The sequence below is a fragment of the Netta rufina genome (genome assembly GCF_964035555.1).
Source record: "Netta rufina genome assembly, chromosome: 4".
NCBI lineage: Eukaryota > Metazoa > Chordata > Aves > Anseriformes > Anatidae > Netta > Netta rufina.
The window spans coordinates 36650065-36672208 of record NC_140127.1 but is presented as its reverse complement, the minus strand read 5'-3'; the positions used below and the strand labels follow the sequence as shown (position 1 = coordinate 36672208).

Genomic DNA, 22144 nt, shown 5'->3' with positions numbered 1-22144 from the left:
TCCTTTCTCAACTGACCTCAGATTAGGAAGCCGCTAAGGGGCTTTTGAGCTTTGCCTGCACATTACTGCTCTATTTTGTAGGCAGTGTAATAAACACAGCTGCACTCGATGCTCAACTCAAGATGTAATCCATATGCAGTTCCACTATGCATTTGTTTTGGGAACAAAGCCATTTTTTGAAGTTCCTGGCCCTCCTCAGCAGCAGCTGTTTGTTTCTGCTGCAGCGATACCACTCACCTATTGTTCAGTGGGGCCAACACAGTACTAACGGGCTGCAAGTCTGATGTGACCTAAAAACAATTTTTATTTTTTGTTTTAAGCCATGCTCATTTTGGAACAGCTGAAAGGGCATAAAACTGCAATATGTGAGAGAGAAATATATAGCTTGAAGAAAGACAAGCAAGGAAGTGAGTAAGAGAGGATGGGGAGAGACTGCTAAGGCATCTATGCTTCTGAAGAAATTTAATTACACTGAGTAATTAATTCTCCTGTTGTCTCAGTCCTTCCACAGACAATCTGCAGATCTGCCTATCTGAAGTGTTCATAAACACAATAAAGCAGACAGTGCCATGGACAGAGGAGCAAGAAAGGCTGAGGAGACTGGTGTAAAACTTCTAACATTCTTAAAGCCCATAATCTGTATTTATGTCTTGGAAAAATTAAAAAATCCATTAAAACAATCTTGCAGATTTTTTTCAAAGGATATTTTCCATTTCAACTGTCTTCTCAGAACAGTGGAAAAACATTTTCTAAAATAAAGGTTATATGACAAATGTAAAGACAGTAAAGACAAAGCCACTGCTGTGAGTGCTATGCCTCAAGAGGAATTATTCCGTTCTCCTCTGGTTCCTGATAGCTTTTACCAACTCCTGAGTTACAGCTAGTGAGTTACTATTAGTAAATTACTATTAGCTTACATCTGGCACCTCATCTGGCTACTTACGGAATCAAGTTCTACGCAGTGCACAGGATGCTGCATTAAAACCTGAGATGTTCATTCACGCTACATAAATATATTCACCTCATCACCATAAACGTGATATGCTGAATTGATGTGCTCAATACTTCTGATCAAGAAGCAGATTTGTAATGCTAATAAATCTTACAGTTCCTTTGATGTAATCCTAATCTAGTAATTTGTCCTGTTAAAAGTAATAGAAAGTAAATCAAAATCACTGTGCCCTAATAAATAATTACATTTACATTTTCAAACATTTTTGAAAGTGACAAACTGCACAAGGGAAGCCAGCCTCCTACCGCTTGCTGCACAGGAGGAAAAAAATAAATAAATAAAAAGCACAAACCCAAAACATTTATAGCCTGGACTCAAAGGGGGTTTTCATTTGTAACCCTCCGAAGACAGCTGCAGACATCCTTACACACATTCATAGTATCTGCCTATGTAAGTTTTAAAATTAGCCATCCTAGATGTGTTCATATGTACCAGATACCCTTCGCAAGTATCAGGATATCAGCAGATGAAATGCCACTCATTAGCTAAAAGCGTCTAAGAAAAGTGTATTAGTCAAATTTTACATTTAACATGAAATCTATTACTTCAATTGGAGTAGAGATGCACGAGGAAATGCATTTGGTCCAACTATAGCTTAACGTAAGCATTATTTGCCTGGCTTATGCTTCCCTTTCACAGCTACAGTGAGATTTTTAGGAGACTTATAGAACTATAAGGTAGTAGCTTGAAAATAATCCTTAGTAGAATTACAGAATATACATTAAAATTATATATATATATATATATGTATGTTTTAAATAGAATCACAAGAATAGCTCATGGAAGAAATGAATACAAATGGACTCAAGTTACACACCAAGGAAAATTTCAGAGAATCTTGCCTGTAAAAGAAATCCAAATCAACCCTGGTGTGAGTTTAAGCATACGGAAAGTGTAAGCAAAGTGAACCAAAACTGGCAAAGAAAAGGCCTAGAGAAACAAGGTGCTGCAGGGACAAGAATGATCTATTGCTACAGAGAGAAGGGGAGACTGGAAAGTTGGATTCTGCTCCTGATCCACCACATAATTTGGCCACTCCACCCTTTGGGTCAGTTTCGCCATTATTAAAAATGGAGGCTATTTATTTATCCTTGTAAAGAAAGGTATACAATTTTTTAAAAAGTGTAATTATATATTATTTTTCAAGTTATATCAGCTACAGATCTTTCTTGCAGAGAGACACCAGTAAAAAAAAAAAAAAAAGTCATAAGTACTGCATTAACTAATTGTCACACCTATTTAATTAAGTGTATTTGTTTGCTACCTGCTTTCTTGTCCTACATTGTGATCCGCAGTGTGAACTGCTGCTCATACACACAACCCACTGAAATTTAAGGAGCACCATCTGGGTACAAACATCACTGAGTAAAGGTATAAATAGATCAAGCAAGTTCATTACATGCATGAGGTACTTGCCTGCATGAGCATTTTCAGCATGAGGGCCTAAGATTGTAAAACTGATCTCTGAAGATTTCCTACAAACAACCATGTCTTTTGAGTTGAGAAGCTAAGCACTTTAACAGAATTCTTAGATTTTCTATCTGAGCTTTGTGATGGAATATATATATCCAGATGGAGAAGAACACAGAGACCACTCTGACTCATTTCTAATCAAGCAGTTGGAACAATACGGTAGCAACATTTATTTCATTTTTGTACCCAGAAATTATGAGAAACTCATCTCCAGATGGAGTCTCTTGCTTCTAGTACTCTGAAATGCTAATAGAAGGCAAATTCCCAACCCCATTCTGTGACACCTCTGTATATACAAGCTGCAGGTCTGGACAGCATTGTAAGTTGACTGTATAACACATTTTATTTAAATTCTAAGACCTGCAGGGTTAAGGACCAGAGATAATTTAGACAGTTTTTCTTCCTCTCTCCCCCCTCCCTGCCCCCAAACGCAGAAAAGAGCACAGAAAAGCAGCTTTGAGAAAGCAGTTTAGAAAATTAAAACAATTTTTTTTTTTCTTTTTCCATTTTTTCTCATGTTCTACACAACTGCAGCTGAAATGAATCCCAAAGCAACCAGCAGGAGTACTACCACCATCCTGTATGGACATGCAATAGGGCTGTTTCTGCCTACGCTGATCACCCATTGGCAAAATAACTACATCAGATGTCCACAAACCTTAACTCATCTGTGTGTTCAAGATCAGATGCATGTTATCTATTGTAGTCAATCTCCCTGGAAGAAGCTACTATTTATAAATATAAGTGGGTGTGTGAATAAGGACACCTAGATTTACACTCAACCACATCTATGGACAAAGGTTTAATGCTACTGACTCCCAGAAACGGTATTTAGATGCCCAAATGGAAGTTATATGCTTAAATAAGTCGAAACCTGTTTTAAGCTGGCAGAGTTCTTCCCCTGTACTGTTCCTTTTATAGGAACATGGCAATACCATTCAGCCACAAATAAATCCCTCTTAGCACATACTTGTCAGGCAAATTCCTGATGCTCTACTGAAATGATCTCTTCGGAGCATGCTGCAGGTGCTCATATTTCTAAAACAAAGCATTTGGCAGTTCCCTCTCACTGTTTGCAGGCTTCACAGAACAGTCCATTTTTGCCCACGTTACATTTCGTACAGCTGTGACCAATGGTGTTACATGGCTCATTACACCATCTCCACCATTTCTCTTTGAGATTTAGGCAGGCTCTGAGGAGGATGAAAACAACTGCATTTAACATAATGCTGATATCACAGTACATTGCTAATTAGATCTCTTATTTTCAATATTTGAATGCCAGGGCAGGTCTCTTTATAGTACCTGCTGATCGTAAGGGTTTTCCATGCTGTATCTATCTATGACAGATAGGGTAAGTGCTGTATTCCTCTACCAAAAACTGATTATCTGAGGATGTACCAGAGCCAGAAATTTCCAATTAGAATTTTAGATCAAATGGGAATTTCATAACTCTTTACATGACTTGAAACAAGAACTTGGTATGAAAGACTTCAGATCTAAGGTGTTCTGAAACCAAATCTTGCAGCAAATTTATCAAACTGTATTACAGAGACACAACTGAAGATGTGAAGGAGATGTAATTAAGTTATGCAGGTGAGTCCAAGGCTTATATTAAGCTGTTAACACAATTCCTAGTTATTCTCTGAATATGTAACTCAGATGCAGTGCCATACTGTTTCGGACATTTACATGATATGATATGCCTAGTTACTCCCCTTTAAGAAAAAAAAAAACAACCTTCCTCTCCACCCCCCAAATAAACAAATAAAACCACACCTAGCCTCCCAGGGACAAATCCTAGTGGTAGCTATTGGCAATTTCCTTCCGCCAGCAATATCCCTGCTGCCCGTATATTTCTATGCTCAGACTGCATCAGAGACCAATTCTTCCCATACCGTGAGAGGACAGGAAAGGAGGGTAATTCCCTTTACCCTGGTTCTTGCACCACAGCTTATGCTCTCTCTCTCTTCATTTAGCTTTCGTGCCTTGGATGACTCAGTGCCTGAGTATCAGCAGATCAGAGCTACCAGCTTAAATCATGAACTCCAGCTACCCTGTTATTTCCATGCTGATTCACCTATCAGGATCTCTCCTTTGATTTCTAATAATTTTATGTAATAGTTACATTTCTCTTAGGCATAGCTGTGCATTTGATATCTCTGCCTGCATTTAGCCACCTACAATTAATTTGTATCAAAGAGATCAAAAGGCAAAGCATGTTTAGGATACAGCAAAGCCTACATTAACTGAGAGAGAGAGCTTTTCACATTAGCAAACATCTCTATTAGCAGATTCACCATAAGGCATGCTGAAGACTTACAAAGGGGTTAAATAACCACAGACTTCCAAAACGAAGCTATAGTGAACACTGAAAATAAACCATTTACAGTACAAATCACACCATTCAATATTTTGTCATCAGACCCTAAAAACAGAGAGTGATCTGAAGCATGTTATAGGAGCCAAATGAGATTAACATAGCAGTGGTTTTGAAAATCCCGCAAGCTCTCAAAACAGATCAGCATCACTCGAAACACAAGATGCATGGTAGAAGAAAGGCGCTGAAAGTGCCATGCAGTATTTCCTGTGTTGTGGCATCCGCAGCTGAACATTATTTCCAGGAAAATAAAGAAAAAAAGGAAAAAGTCACCAACCAACCAGTCACATATTCTGAGATCTTACGACTACTCCAATCTTCTGTTTGGAACAAACTCGGCCTGCACTAAGTGCCATCTTAATGTGGTCAGATTGGAAACAAGTAAGGAATTGCTTACTTTACTCGGCTTAATGTGGATAGATTTGTTTCTGTATTTCTGTGGCAACAGTCCACATTTATTCAGCATACAGATGGGTGGCATAAAATGCGGATTCTATTCCTTCCTTGGAGACTGCAAATACTAATTTTGAGCCTTCTCCTAACAACCTAGCAATCAGTGAAGCATTCCTCCCGTGACAAAGCTGTCACCATTCCCATTCCTTCTTAGCATACTAGCTAGTGAAGAAAGGTGTGAAAACGATACTGCTCTCGCCCTCCTGGCACAGGACAGGTCTTTTTGCAGTGTATTCAGCCAGTACCTGCTTGAGATTCAGAAGCTTGTATTTGAACTATGACTTTCGGCAGGCAGTAACATCTCTTGCAGCTGTCGGGAGCTCGGCTGATCCCTTCTCTTGGAGATCAGCTAGCAGCCATCTGAATCCTGCTACCAGGATTGTAAACCAAGCTTTTTAGCCTCTTCCAACAGCACAGCTCTAGCACACACACACACCCTCCCTTGATTCCTTCCATTTCATGGACAAGCCCTAAGACTTGCAAGAACTAAATGTTAGCTGTCAGTAGGTTTCAAAAAAATAAGTTTTGAAGTTCACTGTCAGAAATATATGTAAGATATTTTCAAGCACTTCAGAAGGTAAGAAAATTAAACTTCTAGCTATGCCATAAATGTAACAATGGCTCGGCAATTTACACAATCACTCAAGGATAGGTGGACCTTTTATTAAATGAGCTGGAGCATGGAAAGTAATACTTCCATCTTCAAGACACTCTCAGGCTGGCCTGCAACCTTAATGAATTACAAGATGACCTTAATGAAGCCCCAGTATTGTTTGCTGGGCTACTGGAATCCAAGTGATGTGTGCAGATCATATGAAATACAGAGTGTTTCTTCCTAACCCAGGCTGCTGCTACAAGACTGGTGTTATTTCAGTTGGGCATGATGAAAGGCGTTTTACTGCACTTGACAACAATGTGTTAAACACTATGGAGGCAGCAGAAGATGCATCATGAGTTCAGATATTTATTTTCTTGCTTTAACTACTTAGAAATGAAATCCTTCAGAAGTTTTGGCACTGACTTCAGCAGGGTTAGGATTTCAGAAGCAGAAGTTACAAATTAATGGCATAGGTAAGTGCACTGCTGGCGATCAGCTAACTTACAATGCTTTTTCTAAAGGAAATATTTGGGGGTTGGAATTTTACAGGGTGGCTATTGGCTTTTTCTTCATAACATTTTAAGAAAGTAATAAAATGGAATGAGGACTTGGGAGACTTTTAAAGGGATAGTAGCTAACCTAAAAGTTTGGAAATCCACATCTGAGCTGGCCTAAAAGCAGGCTGCATACACAAAACATGGCTTGTAAAAATTCAGTTTGAAGCCCAATCTAATCCCAAAACCCCAACTAAAAATTATAGAAACCATCATATTGATGTTGGAGATTTTTTTTCCTGTAAACTTCCTGTAACTTTTCCAGCCAAGCAGTGTGCTTCTTCAAAGTAGTTAGAGTAGTTATAAACTTCATACATTATTACAGTTTCAATGACACCAAGTCTGCACAGTATAACATCTTTCCACAAGAAAAAGGCACAATCTCTTTACTGTGAGAGCCTGCATGTGCTTAAATGCTGTGTATATTATTCCTTTTAATAATAGGGTCATTATCATTATTAAAGATGGAAAACAAAAACGATTTTTTTCAGCTGTCTGAATATTGTGTACTTGACTAAAAACCTAACGCATTCTCAGATCCCAAAAGTTTGCCTGTGCCAGTAGGTGGAGATGACTGTTGGATAATGGCATCAACGTCAGCCTTATTTTAAAATCAATCAAGCCTGCAATAACTCTCTGCTGGATGGATTACAATTCTGCTGTTTTAGACAAGGAGAAGCATGAGAAGTTAAACTAATGCCCAGGCCAGTGAAAAGCATAGCACCCACAGACAGACACAACCAGCCCCACTGCTACCGATGGCCATTCACATTGAGATACCTGAGGGTGTTTGAGGCTTGTGCTGATGAATACAGATTTGCAGAGCACTGAAGACTACCGAGGCACCTCAGGTATTCATTAATACTTGTATACTATATGTGAATATTTGTTGGGTCTGGCAAGCCTTATGCTGCTGTTAACACAGTTGTCTTGGAGCACCCTTACTTATAAAGGTTATTAAGAATTATTAATTTTTTTAAGACTGTATTATTTCGAGACAGATCTCTGTAACTAAAAATGGCACTTAACTCGTTAGGAATATCTGTTAATTTTACACTTTCTTCCTCAGCAGTTACAGTTTCCCATCCTCTCACCATATCCCAAACAATCGTGCAAGTGGCTGTGAGTGCTGTTCAAAATTGACATGTACCATTGGGAACAGTAAGAAACCTCTCCTGAGTTTCTAAAAACAAAATGAAGCTGACAGACTGATAAGGCCACAAGGGACGATGAAGAACTTTATCTACTGGAACCAAATCTGTAAAACATTGCAATAATTATTCCCAAACTGGAATAGGCGTAGGGTATAGTGCTGCAGTGTATCTGATAGGCCTCAGATATGTATGTAGTTGGAAATTAGGCAGCTCCCTGACTAGCAAGAAATACATGTGGCTATTCTAAATTACACAAGCTTCTCTCTCTAGTTCAACTAGCCAGTAGAATTGACTGGTTAATGTAAATCTCTAAGCAATCTGCAAATAACTAAGAAGCTGTCCACACTTCTCACAACTTTGATCGTTTCTCTGCGTGCACTGGTAACAGACATCAAATAAAAATGGAGTTAAGAAGAGACAGCAACCAGGTTCTGAAGAGTTTGGGTGGCCAACTCTTCCCCAGTCAGAAGGGAAAGAGCGCCACTGGAAGCTGAAAGGCACCAGAGGCACTGTCTGCTTCTCAGGGTGATGCAGACAGAAAGCAGAAGCTAATCAATGTGGAGAAATGAAAAGTAATTAAAACATCCGTTTTATTAGGTGTTTATAAAACACCTGCTTCATACATATTTCACATGTACATATTATTAAAAAAAACATTCTGTTGTAAGGCCGTTGACTATTCACAATGCAGTGTTACAGGAGGCAATAAGAACCACAAGATTACCCCAGTACTGCTCTTAGTAACAAACCTCTGGGCTACATCGGACACTTCTGCCAATTTCACAGGTGACATTTTCCCATAAAACCACTTTCAGCCACACTTAGTCAAGGCGCTCAACTTCTGGCTTGTTCTTTGCAAGAACTAAATGCAAGCTTAGTGATAAGCATTTATGTAAACCTTGTCCTCAATTGGGACATGAAGCATTCTCCAAATTACCTTAATGTAATGTAGGTATCGGAAATAATGTCTTTGCTAAATTTTAAAATAGCTACCAGTGAGTTTTATGACAGCAAAATCACCATCTTAGCAAAGTGAGAAGTGATTTTTAAGTATGTCTCATTTGTGAATAAGAGGTTTTAGAAGTTGTCATATTGATCTATGTACAGGGTGAGACACAGTTACACTTTCTGCCCTGCTAACATTACTACTAAAGTGTCTGGTGTTTTACATATGCACATTATCCATGTTCTGCAGGCTAATCCAAATATAGATCTGGCTAGGCAATGCCAAAGCCAACAGCTTTCTGACAGAATTAGCAGTTATCTCGGGATTGATGAAAAATATTTCTGGACTACTGACATCAAGTAAATTGTCCAGAAAGGACCAACATCATTGTGCTGATCCAGCACTTCATTGCTTCAGGACTAAGAACAAATTTGTGTCAAATGTACAAGATAATCAAAAATCTATACTAAAAATTCAGCGCTTGCTTCGTTAGTTTTTGTAAGTCTAATAGCAGAAAGAAGGCTATATAAATCAGCTAATGGGAATGAAACCCTTAATTAAGGGTTTCATGTCCCTTAATTATAAAAAGAACTGAAAGGTCATGCATATTTAGAGACAAGATAATATCAATTCCCTTACCAAAAATTTTATTGAACTACCAACCATTAGAAATTATAAATTCAGAAAAAATAATTATACAGTCCCACTTTTCTCTTAAGAATAGGTCATGGCCTCCCTCATAATTTCCATTTCAGTAGGTTCTGGTTAGTAGAGTAAGACTGAAAAAAAAAAAAAAAAAAAAGAAAACAACCAACCACAAAGGCTGTCTGGTAGATAAAGGTAGATAAAGACAAGAGAACATCTCAGGAGAAAAAGGAAAAAAAAAAAAATGAAACAACAACAACAAAAACTCTTATGTGGTTTCTTAAGCAGGGGTTAGCAGGCCCTGAGTGGAAAGGACAGATGAGTTCTCTGAAGAATCAGCATGCACTAGCAGATCCTGCCTGCCTTAGGTGTAGCTTATTACTTTCCCCTACTGTCAAGCTCTTTGGTAGCTTTCTCCAACTCACTTATGGATCCAGCTGGGCAGTAGTCTATGATCAATACAATGCGCAATCCTCAAACACTAGGCAACAAGCAAAACTGCGAATGGCAACTAGACGATATACAAGCACAAGGCAACCAAGATCCTCATCATCTCAGGAAACATTCACAGCACCTGTCAAGGCAGCAGGGACAAACAGCAACAAGGCAGCAAACAAGAACATGTCAAAGATTGGGGCAGTACCAGTAAGAAATGTGAATCTGTGCAAAGCTGAAAAGGGGATGAAGATACGCCGATTGGTCAAATAAGTTACATGCCCTCTGAGAGGAAGAATATCTCACCTCTGAAGATCTTACAGAGGTGACAAGCTACTTGGATGGCTATTTTCCCATCAACATGACTTCTTCTCTGAGAAAAGCTGATTAAAATGTAACATATCATCAAAAAAAGGAAAGGAAAACCAAACCATATCCGAACCTGAATTTCTTAGACACCAAGTATTTACTAAAATGAAATCTTTCTTCAAATTTAAAACTGTAAGATCCTTTCTGGAGATCAAAATCTTTCTGAAGCATTTTTTTTTTTTTAATCGAAAGTCCATTTCACTACTAAAGAAAAAACATTCTGCCAGAAAAAGTCCCAGTTAGTTTTCCTAGCACCCAACAGGAGAAACTTCATCTTCTTCCGTAAAAGCATGAAAGAGCAGGATCTGCCTCCTCTGTTCACAGAGGAGCAGAAGTTAGTCTTTTAAGAATTTATGAAAAAGACTTACGAGTGTTCAGCACAAAGCCATTCTACGCATAGTAAATGTGCTGTGTCTTACTGGTAGTCTTCCATTCCGAAGCAGCACTGCTGCACCTCCTGACCGCTGGTGTCCCACTCCTCCAGGCCAACCCTGAACAGCAGCCAGCAGATGCTCTTTAAACCCAGAGTTAGCTGCAAAGCAAAAGCAACTGAAAGTGCATAGTCCTGCTCTGCTTTCCTTTATGGCCTTTGGGTATTTTTGTCAACCTGGGAGAATGGGGTAAAAGGTAAGGTTGGAAAAAAAGAAAAGGGAGGGATGTAAAACAAAACAAAACAAAAGGTTAAAAAAAGGTAAGAAGAAAAAAAAAAAGAAAAAAGGTTTAAAAAAATGCATGAGAAGACCAAGGGAAAGACTTATTGTAACCAGGGAAAGTAAAGAAAAAAAAAACGAACACACACGCTAACAAAGGAAAAATAAGTAGAAAATAAAGAGGATTGAAGGAAAAATAAGACAAAAGAAAGACTTCAAAGACAGTATCATAGCAAGACATAAGTGATTTCACTCAGCTCCTCGAATTCCAGCATAAGGAGTCTTGGTATAGTATTTATTAAAGGTACAGGTTTCAGGGACAACCAGATGGTGCTTTAAACACATGGACGTATAAAGAGCGATAGGAGACCAGGCACCAAGATTACACAATCTTGCAAAAGCTGCCTCAGTCAAGGAGCATGATACTGGCAGGTAAAACTAGGAGACAGCAAACACATCATAAAAGCTTAAAAATTCACAAGAGGGGAAAGCATATTCTGTACAAGTATAAGCAGCAATCTTGAATTCACGAGTGAGACTGCAGCCTCAGACTGTTCTGTTTCAAAGATTTATTTATTTATTTGAGTACCAACAGACATGCCCCAGAGACATGGCCACAGATTTAACGTTCTCTAACACAGAGATTGCTGAAAGGCCAAAGGAGAAGCAGAAGTACATTTCCATCTTTTAACAGAAAATACTGAAATGGAAAAGGAAAAAGGAATACTAACATTTTACCAAGCTTTGCAGGATGTAAAGCCAGGAAGATCTTTATCAGATATTGTTGTCGAACTCTTGTATAACAGGAAAATCCAAGAAATCTTTTACAGTGAAGCTTGTTAGACACCCTGGGCTTTGATCATGAGGAAATAGAATTATTTCGCTAAAATGAGAGTAAAAACTAGGTGTAAAAGCTTCTTATGCGAACAAACCAATTTAAGCAGAAGAATAAAACCATAAAGCTTATTGTACTTGGTCTGAACCCAGGCAACCCACAACACTTGTTAAACTGACAGCTATATATTTTACAGTAATCTGAAGATGAGAAGTGTTAACTGAAGATGAATCCATCTACGAGGCTCGAGTCCAGTCTTAGTGCTGCTCTATAACATCAGACACATTCAACACACGGTAGCAGCGACTGCACTAGAAATGAATACTTTGACTAGGATTGCAAGATCAAGCAGTAAACAGAAGAGCACGGTTTAATGATGTGTGATTTACAACAATGGAAGCTACAGATTAATGTGATGCATAATTCTCCTCATACATCATCTAGAGAGATTCTTACAATGACTTGCAGAAAAGAAGTGCCTTGCATGGAGAGATGCAAACAGTAAGAGCCAAACCAAAGAACATATTAAAAGGCAGGAAGCCCAAGGTATAAAACAAATTATGAGAAAAAAAATAATATTCCGTATCATTAAGCCAATGTTCAGGGACAAATGGTGATGGTTTGTAGACAAGTACGTCAGTAGCAGGGAGCTGACTTGGTAGAACAGGATACAGAGAACTGCTTCGTTATGGAGTGCCGGTACTGCTGCCTGCTATGCTAAGCTCTGCTGCCTCTTGGCTTCTCCCTCACTCTGAATTCACCTGCTGTGTGACCTCAGATTGCAAACTGACACGTTACCCAGCGCCAGGGGTCTTCTCTCAGGATAAAGGCTTCTAGACACTATGGATTATAAATTCACTTTTAAAAGCTATGTCTCCTTAAGTGTATAGCGCAAGGGACCACTCACCAACCTATTCCATATATCCCTGGAGAAATTATGTTCCTATGCAGATGTAATGCTTCTATCCGTGCTTAAGAAGTACACAAGATAAACTCAAACCAGGTCAGAAGTTACGTTTCTGTGTTTTGGGAACCAGAAAAACAAACATTTCTTCCTTCAGTTTTGTCTTCAACTGAAAATAAATTACAGGTTAAAACAAATGGGCTACCTTCCCAATTTACAGCAGGGACTATTAGATACACACACACAGTTAAACATCAAATTGGAGATCAAAACTCTGACAGACCCTTAGGTCTAGCAGTATAATTGAATATCACTATGATTATACTGTCAGATATAAATGAATGGGCACTTCAACTTATTGATGTTATTTGTTAGTCACTCTTGAGAAGGGAAAGAAACGAATAATTATTTGAAAAAGCTATTTTATCTGTAAGTAGCAAAGAATAAAAGATGCTAGCTTTTCATATTTCCGTGTAAAATAGCAGTAAAACAAACAGGTTAATCTTTTCATCATCTCCTTCAGCTCTCCTCAGTTCAGTTTCCTAAGGTTTCTCTCAGAATTTATTGAAGAGGAGCCAAAATATAAATAATGCCCTTGTTAAGCCTCTCTTGTAAAACACAGCTGCACAGTGTTACTGTTTCATAGGAAAATCAACCTTCACAACCTTTCTCCATCTACTAGACCTGTTGTAAGAAGAGATATTTCCACATACTCATTTCTGAACTCAAAAGTATTATTTCCATCAGGATGGTAAGTTCACCTAAATCAGTGATTTTCACCCTCTCCCAGCTGGAGATTTATTTCTAATGGGTCCACAAAATGTGTTGAAGAATGGTAAGTCTATTGCTGATGGGTTTGATTTCACACCAACTTCATTAGCCAACACGTAGGTTTATAATGCGTGGGAACCACTAATATAGACAGTCAGTCAGATGGAAGATATAAAACTGGTCGATTTAATACAGTAAATATTAAAAGCTGAGATTTCATCTGAGTGATTTGAGTTTTCTCCTCCAGAAAACCAAAAACGTAGCTCTCAATAGAATTACCTTTTGAGACACAACATCTAAAAGCATTTGTGCACAAGCAGGGTAGCCAGAGAACTCATTGACCCCTGCTCATTCACATTCAAGATCCAGTTAAACTGTGCAGTGGCTGATGTGCCCTGTCCATCTAGGTATCTTTCTCGGAGAAACCAAAACACTGTGGAGTGAAATGAGGAGAGAACTGGGCACTAGTGAAGTCCTGGGTCACATCACTCTGTGGAATCAAGACACAGCAGAATAAGCCTGCCTGGACATACCCAGTTGCAAAATATTTTGCCTCGTCTTTCTTCATGCAATTGGCGTGTACTTCCCTGAAGTTGTATGGTATGATGGTTAAAGGTTGGCCTTAAACCTTACGTTATAGCTGTTATGCCTCAATTTCCACAGTCATCTCAGCAATGAGATTTAAATATTATTGCAAGATACAGCATTGCTATTTAATATCCTCCTACACATTACTTCTCTTGCCTCAGCACCATGCAGCTGCTCAGAAACTGCGTTTGGTTCTGGTACATCCCAAGACTCCTTTAGCAAGATGCTATGCAAAAAAAAAACCAAAACACACAAAACCACTGTATCTGGCAATACTGCAGAAAGCAGTCCTGCATTAGTAAGGTGACAGATTACATGGACTACTCAGTCTCTTCCATATCCAATTTCTACGAGTCAATGATTGTATTGTTTCCTCCCTTCTGTATCAAAGAAGTCATCAAGTGACTAGTACTCAAATGCAACTGAAAGGGCAGAAGTGAGGCTTGTCTTGAAATGAATGCTGTTTCTGTGCAGACCAGCTATGCAGAAGTTATTGGGAAGTGGAGATGTCATTGGACTATCCCTTCATAAAGATCTGACTCTTCATCATCCCAGCTTGTGGTGCTAGGAGGCAGAGGTTACTCGAAACTCGGTCATCTCACATGACAACGTGCAATGAGTTCCATCAAATAAATCTGGCATAATAGTGGGTTCTTTCAGTCCTCTGCTTACATGAGAAAAGTAGAAAGCGTTCCCTTCTCTAACCAGGAAAAGACACCGCTGAACTAACTGCAGGTTTCTCTCCCCTTTTGCTGCAGGTGGTCTTGTGCTCTGTGACTATCATGGAGCATGACAGCACGGAAACGTATCTGCATGAATCAGTGAGCTACAACAGAGTTAACACACCAGCCACAGACTGCCACAGTACCCTAATAACCCAAGTTAACAAATGCCATTTTAAAGCCCAAATACCTAGCTAACAGAGACAAAACATCACTTCACCAAGGGCAAACTGTTCTCCTGAGGACAATATACCAAAAAGAGATGCTCCGGATTAACAGGCAGCAGTTAGAATCAATGCTGATATAGATCCTTTTCTATGGAAACTTTTCTTCTTGCCTTGTCACTTCACTGCAGAGAGCTGAAAACAACTCTTATATGAAAATCATTGTGAACAAACACTGCAGGTAATCAAATGGCACGCAGAAATCTGTTTTTGCAATCAGTACCCTTGGAGGATCAACATGTTTTCAAAGAACCAATACTTCAACGGTTTGGAGGGAAGGCTGTATCTTACAACTTGACCCAAAGCTCAGTGGATTTGCTGTGTTCCCACTGACTGCAACTGGCTCTGAAGGAGACATACATGGATAAGCCAGCCATAAGAAGATGCAAGATGCAACAAGGCAAAAGGTGTATCATCTAGTGACCAAAATCAGTGCCCCAGAACTGAAACAGCTGCCCCACATAGTATTTTGTTCCTGTAGTCCCTGTCTGGTCTCCCCACATCCATTCTTTTGAACTCATCTAAAGCTAAACTAGTCACCCAACATCACAAAGCCCCCAACAACTTGGCATGTCTGAAGACATCTGCAATAGAGAAATCCATAGAACCATGCAACATCCCAAGTTAGAAGGGACCCACAAGGATCACCTCCTGGCTCCACGCAGAACCACCCAAGAATCTGACCCTATGTCTGAGAGCATCATCCAAATGCTTCTTGAACTCCAGCTGGCTTGGTGCCATGACCACTGCCCTGGGGAGCCTGTCCCAGTGCCTGACCACCCTCTGGATGCAGAATCTTTTCCTAACACCCAGCCTGACCCTCCCCTGTCCCAGCTCCATGCCGTTCCCTTGGGTCCTAATGCTGGTCACGAGAGAGCAGATATTGGTGCCTGCCCCTCTTCTCTCCCTTGTGAGGAAACTGTAGGCTGTGATAAGGTGTTTCCTCTTCTCTGGGCTGAACAATCCAAGTGACTTCAGCCACTCCTCATATATCTTCCCCTCTAGAGCCTTCACCACCTTTGTAGCCCTCCTTTGGACACTCTCTACTAGTTTTATGTCCTTTTTATACTGTAGCACCCAGAACTGCACACGGTACTCGAGGTGAGGCTGCACCAGCACAGAGCAGAGCAGGACAATCTCTTCCCTCGGCACCCAGGTATGGTTGGCCCTTCTGGCTGCCAGGACACCCTGCTGGCTCGCATTTGACTTGCCATCAACCAGAACACCCAGGTCCTTTTCTGCAGGGCTGCCCTCTGGCCTCTCATCCCCCAGTCTGTACATACAGCCAGGGTTGCTCTGTCTTTGGTGCAGAATCCGTCACTTGCTCTTGTTAAACTTCGTATTACTGGTGATTGCCAAGATCTCTCTGCAAGGCCTCTCTACTCTTGAGGGAGTCAACAGCTCCTCCCAGTTTAGCACTGGTCCAGCACTAAAGCAGAGCAGAACTAGTAGGCAGAAGCGTGACTCACTAGTGAACGCAGTGGGACAGCTTGTCAGCACTGCTGCTGGCTCTAGCCAACATTATAAAACTCCAATTTTGATAACTATCAAGAAGTGGATTTACAAAACCTGCTAAAAGCCAGGTTTACATGATGGATCCAGGAGATCCTGCAAGTCCCTAGGGATGGCTGCACACCTCAACCATGCCCTGAGTACATCAGGACATCAGTACGTCTCTGAGACCTCCCTCCCTCCCCGATTAAGTTAGTTTCTATTAGGAATGAATCCTGGTGCCTGAACAGAAGATTATGGCAGGCCCTGGAAGCCCAAAATCTCCAACCCTTGATTAATTCACAATGATCCATAAATAAATTCAGCGTGAATGCTATCAGCACATTTTCCTCATTAGAATCTAACAAAAGTTTAGGAAAGCAATTGTTTTAGTAAAAGAACAAATAAGGGAGCTACAGCATTGGATTATGCCTGTAAAGAGAAAAATCTTCAACTTCAGTGTTTAATTTGCACATGAGTACAAGTTGTACAGCTACAGAGGAGCCCAAAGCCCAAACTACTAACACCAAATCCCAAAATATGTAAAAAGCAAGGCTAGTCATTGATCAGGGAACAAAAGTCTGAGTACAAAGGAAGAAGCTGTTATTGAACTCAACAGGCATGGATCAAGGCTGGCCATGTGTGGAAGGACACGCTGGGTTTTGTAATGGGATGGCCATGCTCCCCTCATGCAATCTGGTGCACACATGCTGCACTTCAGGGCCAAGGAGGAAGGGAAGAAGTCAGAGAGTCATCTTAGACCACACAGGAGATTCATGTCTCAGAGCTGCATCTGACAGTTGCTGACAGTATGTATGAGCCATCACAAAAAAACAGCGAGGCATCTGCCTCTCATTGAGAACAGCCTGCCATACATGCAGCATGCGGCTGCGAATTTATGATGGCACGCACTGCAAAAGCGGAACACAGAGAATGCACAACTGCCTGACTCGCATCTGACTGTGGTCCAAAGTCCTTAAGATGCAATTTACTCCATATACTAATCATATCCAGTTTGTGAGATACTCTGATGCACTCCAGAACTCAAACTGAATGTTACACATGGTATCGATTAATGCGGATCTGACTTTTACCCACATATGAACTGCGCACCGGGCACAGCTAACATCCCTCCCTAGACCCAAGCACCTGAGTTAGGTGCCTACGTTAAGAGGTGGTCAGCCTAGGTACCCTCCGTAGCTAATGACAGCTGGAGAGAGGGAATCTCCCACCTTCAACTACCTTCTGAAACTGACCCCCCTTTGTGTCTCCGTAGAGCACAGAGGGCATCTGCTAAGACAGGTAGCGAGAACACTTCCAATTAATACGTTATTAAACGTAGACACAGTTGCTAGAGCCTTTTCAAACCTAAATGACAGCTAATTTGTTCCAAATAAGAAAAAATGCCAATCAGAGCCCTGAATGACATTATGGATTATTTTTCTGGAATAAAAAGAACATCTCCTCTTTATTATTAGAAAAATTGATGCAGGAGAAACAGAAAAGGATCTGAAAGAGAAATCCTAGATGTTTTCGTTCCTCCTCTGGTTAAAACCTACTTAGTCAAAAAGCAAACACAGTTGAACCCAAAGCTCCTATACCATACTTCAAGCCTGTAAAAATAAAGATTCACAAAGGCTGTAATCTTATGATGCAGAACCTAAGTGTGTCCGAGCATGAAAACCAAAGAGCTCTGCATTCCCTGCGAACACAGACGTTACAGCTCTACCTCCTTCGTCTGGATGTGCAAGCAGCGATCTAAGAGGCTCCAAGAGAGCAAAGGCTTTCAGCACGGTGAATGAACTGTTTCAGATTGAGCACTTGGTTTGTTCCATCTGGTGCACTATAAATTAATCCTGGAAAGTTGTAGCTAAAGATTTGCGTGACGGACTTGTGTATAATACCACCTTGGTTTCCATTTGAGGGGGTGGGGGGCTTAAGGGGCAAAGGGACAACCACCTACAGTCCTTCAAATTGAAGAGAAGTATCTTGCTGCAGATTCCTGCAGATTTTAAGATTAGAAGGTGCATTTTAGCAAAGATTCATTGTAACTGAAAACAGGAAATATAATTGAAGATACAGCTGTTAAGTAAAAATCTTTGGCAGGAGAGAGCTTTGGGGAAAAGGCAGCAAGGGCAATAGCTTATGAAATAATAGGTGAACGTGCTCAAAAGGGGGAATGAAGCATAGGAGTAGATATGAAGAAATAAGCGTGGGGAGAGAGAAACAGAAAGAGAAACAAAGAGATAAAATGACGGTAAAGAAAGAAGGCAGAACACATAAAAGAGAATGACGTACATGAGGAAAAGAGACATCTGTCTCTGGAGAACCAGCAGTTCTTCATGAGAATGGGAGCCACGTTGTTACGCAACAGGACATAGCATTTTCTATATAACAAGGAGTTTATTAAAGCTTACTTGAAGCCTCAATAAAAAAATCTGTGGGAGGAAAAAAAAAAAAAAAAAAAAAAGAGTAACATATTTCTTTCAACTTTTAAATCACTTTTTAGGTCATATTTCACCCCCCCTCCCCCTACAAGTATTTTCCAGGATGGAATTTTCTTCTTCCCACTCCAGGATTTGGCGTGGGCAGAGTACCACAGATGCTGCTGAACTCAGAAACCTGATTCATTCTTTCCTTGAATCCCGTGCTATCATTTAGACTGGGTCTGAGCAAACGTCAAAGGCTGCAAGTCAGAAAGACAATTTTACACAGCTTGTATGTTAAATTTGCCCCAGCACAATGGTGGTACAAAAAGAAGAGTGAAGGTAAATCCAGCTCTGAATCTCTGTATGTTTGTCCAATATTTGTTCGAGAATACTTATTTTTCCTTCTGTTCCAGTAGACTTAAGCTCTAAAATTCCCTTCAGTTTTGACTGTATGCAGAGGGCACGTTTTCACTAACACAAGACCACCAACTGTTTCTCCAACTTCGCAGAACAAAAATCCTTAAAATGAAGACAAACTCCTACAATCAGTCAGCAAAGCCCTTCAGTCTGATAGCATTCAACAAGTCCACATTATTTTCTGCAAGTTTCCGTTCATTTCAGCCTCAGCAACTGTACAGTCAATCACACTGCTGGGTATCAATTCGGTACTCAGAAAGGATTCTCAGAATGAGCTGTGAGCAGTCATATGATATAAAAGAAGCTGCCCCCAAGATAAGTGATACAGTGGTTGGATTTGAGAAAGCTGAGGCCACTTTCACTAAGAAAGATTCCTTGCTTACTTCACTTTAGACTTTAAAATAAACAAAAGCTCTAACATTTAAAAGGTTAGACATTTTTTACTCCCACTGTTCCTTAATAAAACACCATTTGTGTGGGAAAACAGCTTAGTGCATACTTTAAAAACAGGCAAACCATTAATTGATCCAACATGTTGGCAGTTTTAGAGAAATTTACTGGACAAGCACAAGCGACGCATCTGAAGTTTTGAAACAGCCCGAGCTTTACTTTAAATGTGCGAAAGTATGCCAAGTTCCTACTATGTTATACTGCTTAGTAAATAATCTGTCATACTTAAAGTAGCAAGAAGTATTATCTGAACAGCTACTAAACCACATGCAGGTTATAAAGCACAGTTTTAAGAAGCTCAAGAAGTTAGGAGTTCCTTGTCTTACAAAGTCAATGGAAAATACTAAAGAAAATCTTCCACCGATCCCATCAAAGAAATAAGAACGTGCCCAAATAAACAGTTAATCTCTTCAAGAGGCGGCACGCAAGGGGTTCCTTCCAAAAGGAAAAGCACTGCTTTTGCATCAGCAGTATTGTAGCGTTAGTCAGGCAACGAATTGTTTTTCAACACATCTGTGCTAGCTACTTTGCTAACAGACTTTCAAATGTCATTAGAATAAGAGGCTGTTTTGCAGCCTGTGTTTCAATTTACCCCCAACTCTGCTAAGATTCAACTGGCATGAAGCAGCTGGGCATGATTAGTTACTGGATGCAAACCAAACTGAAATTTCACAATAGGTGGCATTTTAGTCCCCACAGAACAGGCTGCTGGTATAAAAGAGCAGTGACCCCTGGCACAAAACACCGTCCCTAAATATAAATCCGGTGATCTGTTTTTAAATCTATGCTATTTCAGCTCCTATGCTGTTACAAAAACAGTGGGTTTGTTTGTGGGCAAAACCAGAGGTTCGTGTTGTTTCCGACAACTGGATTTGTGCTGCGTTAGTTGAGGAGCACACATTGGGACCCAAGTACTGGTGTGCTGGCACTGTGAGCACCCCACCAGAGGGCTCATGCAGCGAGTGAAGCCCCCTGAATCCTGGACAAAACATCCCACGTTGTCACCAAATCAAATACTTGAATACTTGGCTTTCCTGCCTGATCCCACGGCTTTTATGCTGTCACAGGTGAGACAGTGGACACTGTGCCCTTACTTTATTGCACCTTCTGATACAAACACACCACAAACACCACCGCTCTCCTCTTGAGGAGGTCCCACTCTCACAGGGCACCTGCCGGAGGACCCAACAAAACACGGGAGCCCCGTGGCGGGCTCAGGGTCCCATCTGTCCCTCCAGTCAACCCAAACTTCGCATCTCCCAAACTTTTTGCCCCCGGAGCTGTGCTGGCAGCAAGCCCATTGCTCACCACGGGCACCCACTGCCCGGCAAGGCCTGCAGCCCAGCATGCCACCATCCGGGAGGTGCGAGGCCACCTTCCCTGCGACCGGGGCGAAGCCTCACCTGCGTAGGGCATGGTGATGGTCTCGTTGGCGTTGCTGGAGCCCACGTTGTAGATGACGACGGCCGAGGCGTTCTGGGCGGCGGCGTGGCGGATCTTGTCCTTGTAGGTGCAGTTGCCCCGCGGGATGAGGGCCACCCAGCTCTTGCCCGGCGCCGGGGCGTTGAAGCGGGTGCCGGGGTCGCAGGCGTAGCGGTCAGCGGGCGATGCGGAGAGGGCCACCTGCCCGCGGGCGTCCTGCTTGGGCGACTGGTCGCCGTAGCGCCCGCACTCGCTCTTCTCGCTGCGGAGCTCGGCGCTGCCGCCCGCCGGGTCGGCGTAGGTGATGTTGACGAAGGCCGTGTACCACTCCTCCTTCTCGGCCACGGTGAAGTCCAGGCACAGCAGATGCACGAAACAAAAGGACAGCAGCCATGTTGAGAGAGCCAGGCTGCGGCACGCTTGGATCACAGACATTGCCATCTTCATCTGCCGGCCCCCCCCACCCGCCCGCCCCCCCCGGCAGCCGGCCGGCCCGCCCCCGCTGCCTGCTCCCGGTGTGCGTGTGTGTGTGTGGTGTTTGTGATGTGTGTGTATGGTGTGAGTGTGTGGCGTGTGTGTATGGTGTGTGTGTGCCCCGAGCGGGGCGGCGCTGCTCCCGCCGGGCGCCGTGCGGGGGAGGGCGGGGGGCCCCCTCCTTCCCTCCCTCCCTCCCTCCCTCCCCTCTCGCAGCCCGCTGCCTAATTCATAGCGGGGCCGTTTGATTTCCAAGGGCCGCCCCCGCTCTCCTTCCCCTCCGTCCCCTCCCCGCTGCGGGCAGGAGCGGGGCTGTGGCGGCGGTGGGGAGCGGAGGGAGGGAGGGAGGGAGGGGAGGAGGGGAGGGAGGGCTTCCAGCCGGCGCCGGGCCCGGCCCCCCCGGGGAACGGGGCGCCGGGGGCCGGGGAGCGGCCCGGCAGCGGCACCTGGCGGGGGCCGGGCGCAGCGCGGCCGTTGGGGACGGGGCTGAGGGGGAGCGCGGCGCCCTGAGGCGGCGGCGGTCGGGGCGCCCCCAGCCCGGTTCCTCCTGAAGGCAGATCCTAAAGACAGATCTAAAGACAGAAACGTCCTGAGGGCACTGCTGTTGCTCTTGCAAACACGAACCTTGTCATGTACAGCAGCAAAACCCACCAGGTTTTTCCCCCAGATAGAGATAGTCACTGGTGTCTCTTCCAAAGTTACATAGATTTAAATGCATGCATACAGGTTATAAAATACAGACAAACTT

General features: G+C 42.1%; 1 protein-coding gene across 1 annotated transcript in view; it reads right to left on the bottom strand.

Annotated features, from left to right (window-relative positions):
* RNF150 (ring finger protein 150) overlaps window positions 1-21369 on the bottom strand; it is a gene marked incomplete at its 5' end in the record, with an annotated part of 120065 nt that extends 98696 nt beyond the window's left edge. Inside the window, one exon of the mRNA XM_084286851.1 lies at window positions 20904-21369. Within this exon, the coding sequence (XP_084142977.1) occupies window positions 20904-21369 (466 nt within the window). The remainder of the gene's footprint in view (window positions 1-20903) is intronic.
* Between the last annotated feature and the right edge of the window lie 775 nt (window positions 21370-22144).